Source organism: Phytophthora parasitica (genome assembly GCF_000247585.1).
Source record: "Phytophthora parasitica INRA-310 unplaced genomic scaffold supercont2.1, whole genome shotgun sequence".
NCBI classification, from domain to species: domain Eukaryota; phylum Oomycota; class Peronosporomycetes; order Peronosporales; family Peronosporaceae; genus Phytophthora; species Phytophthora nicotianae.
Window position 1 is genome coordinate 397871 of NW_008634126.1, and position 1989 is coordinate 399859.

A 1989-nucleotide genomic window follows, 5' to 3' on the forward strand; every position below is an offset into this window, starting at 1 on the left:
GGGGTGCGACCACGGCGTGTTCGTGCCGATGAAGCTGATCCGCCCGCAAGCAGACATCCCCATCGTCTCCATGTCCATCAACTCGAACTTGAGTAACCAAGCTCACTTCGATTTGGGCAAGGCACTGGCATCGTACTGTGATGAGGATACCCTGATCTTGTGTTCCGGCCAGTCGACTCACCATTTCCGCAGCACTCACAGACGTAACCCCACTCTGATTGAAGGAGCCAAAGCGTTTCAAAACTGGCTGGACAGCACCCTTGCCTCGGATTCGAAGCTCACCATGGAGGAGCGGAGTGAACAAATTACAAACTGGCACAACGCACCTGGGGCAAAATTCGCGCATTCGTCTCCTGACCACTTTCTGCCTTTCGTCGTGGCTGCTGGGGCAGGGATGGAGGAGAAGGAACCGGGAGCAAAGACTTTCTTCGGTGGCTGGGCATTCGACCAGTTGTCCTTTGCAAACTACGCGTGGGGGACCCAGGAGTAAGAACTCACGGTAAGTTTTACGCGTTAAAACAAAATCACGAGTATCGTTTACTGTACTGTTTTACAGTTACAGTAGTCTAGTTCCCACGAATTATCTTTTCAAGAAAAAAAGGAACAACATATCCTCTTCTTAAGAATATGGAACCTCTGATATATAATTGTGAATGCTTGCTGTATTTTCTACTCGTAAAACTGTAGTAAAAAAAAAATTGTTAGTGGGAAGCCGAATTGCGATAGCAGCACGCATCCAACGAAGCACGAAAGGCTCATGTGACGCCTTCGTGTACCACCTCGCATTGCGCTGAAGTTGTTTCTTTGCATACGTGCACACTCATGTTTACACACAGTTTCTCCAGTCCTACCTAACGGCATACATGTAATCTATCCAAGTCAAAGCATGTCACATTTTTTGTGCCACTCAAAATTCGCCTTTGATCTTATCTTCCCCCCCTCATAACCGCCCATTTACGAATTCGCATCGACAGAGTCGAGTAACCACCAGACTATGAGCTCAGAGAACAAGACCGAGGGCGTCATCCAGGCTGGCAACCTGCACCGCAAGCGCGCGGGTCTGTTCGCCAAGCTCACGGGCGGCAAGCAGCTCGTGTACGTTAAGGCCAACGACAAGCAGAAGAACGTGACAGTCTTCGAGTCGGAGACCAACAAGGCTACACCTCTGGCCACTGTGGACGTTTCTTCGGATGCCACCGTCGAGTTTGACGCGTCCATGACGCACGGTATTAAGCTGGCAAACCCAAAAATCACCGAGATCTTCTCCGCCGAGAGCAAGGAGAAGCAGGAGGAGTGGCTCAACTCGTTCATTAACGCCGGGGCGCAGTACCGCGAGGTGTTCAACGTGGAAGACACGGCCAAGATCAAGTCGTTCTACGAGCTGAAAGACTTCGATATGGCCGGCAACGAGGTGTCTATGAGCAAATACAAGGGCAAGGTGGTGCTGGCCGTGAACGTGTCCAGTAAGTGCGGCCTGACGCCGACCAACTACCCGGAACTGCAGACGCTGTACGAGAAGTACAAGGACGAAGGGCTGGAGGTGCTGGCGTTCCCGTGCAACCAGTTCGCTGGCCAGGAGCCTGGCACCCACGAGGAGATCATGGAGTTCGTGAAGCAATACAACGTGGCGTTCCCGTTCTTCGAGAAGCACGATGTAAACGGTGCGACGGCGCGTCCGGTGTTCACGTACTTGAAGACGAAGCTGCCTGGTTCGTTCGGTGACTTTGTGAAGTGGAACTTCACGAAGTTCCTGGTGGACCGCAACGGCCAGCCGTACAAGCGTTTTGCTCCGAAGGACCGTCCGCTGTCGTTCGAGGAGGACATTAAGACGCTGTTGGCGCAGAAGCCGACGGAGGAGTGAAAGATTTGCTGGCAGCATGGTGCTAAGTCTCACCTTTAGCCAACTACAATATGAACACGTTGATTACTGACTATGAAATTTGCTTGCTGTGTCTGTTGCACTTTTTGGATCAATTCACAAATTACAAA

At 51.5% G+C, this 1989-nt stretch overlaps 2 protein-coding genes across 2 annotated transcripts; both read left to right on the plus strand.

The window, feature by feature from the left end:
* Nucleotides 1–8: 8 nt before the first annotated feature.
* Nucleotides 9–637, plus strand: PPTG_00107 (hypothetical protein). The gene has a single exon (XM_008891471.1). The coding sequence runs from the start codon at nucleotides 29–31 to the stop codon at nucleotides 488–490; it is 462 nt and encodes a 153-aa protein (XP_008889719.1). The 5' UTR covers nucleotides 9–28; the 3' UTR covers nucleotides 491–637.
* Nucleotides 638–821: 184 nt separating this feature from the next.
* PPTG_00108 (hypothetical protein) lies at nucleotides 822–1989 on the plus strand. The gene has a single exon (XM_008891472.1). It carries the CDS (start codon nucleotides 995–997, stop codon nucleotides 1859–1861), a length of 867 nt encoding a protein of 288 aa, XP_008889720.1. The 5' UTR covers nucleotides 822–994; the 3' UTR covers nucleotides 1862–1989.

What these genes read in the sequence shown, in the direction of transcription:
- PPTG_00107 (XM_008891471.1), top strand. Translation starts at nt 29, where the DNA reads ATGAAGCTGATCCGCCCGCAAGCAGACATCCCCATCGTCTCCATGTCC.
- PPTG_00108 (XM_008891472.1), top strand. Translation starts at nt 995, where the DNA reads ATGAGCTCAGAGAACAAGACCGAGGGCGTCATCCAGGCTGGCAACCTG.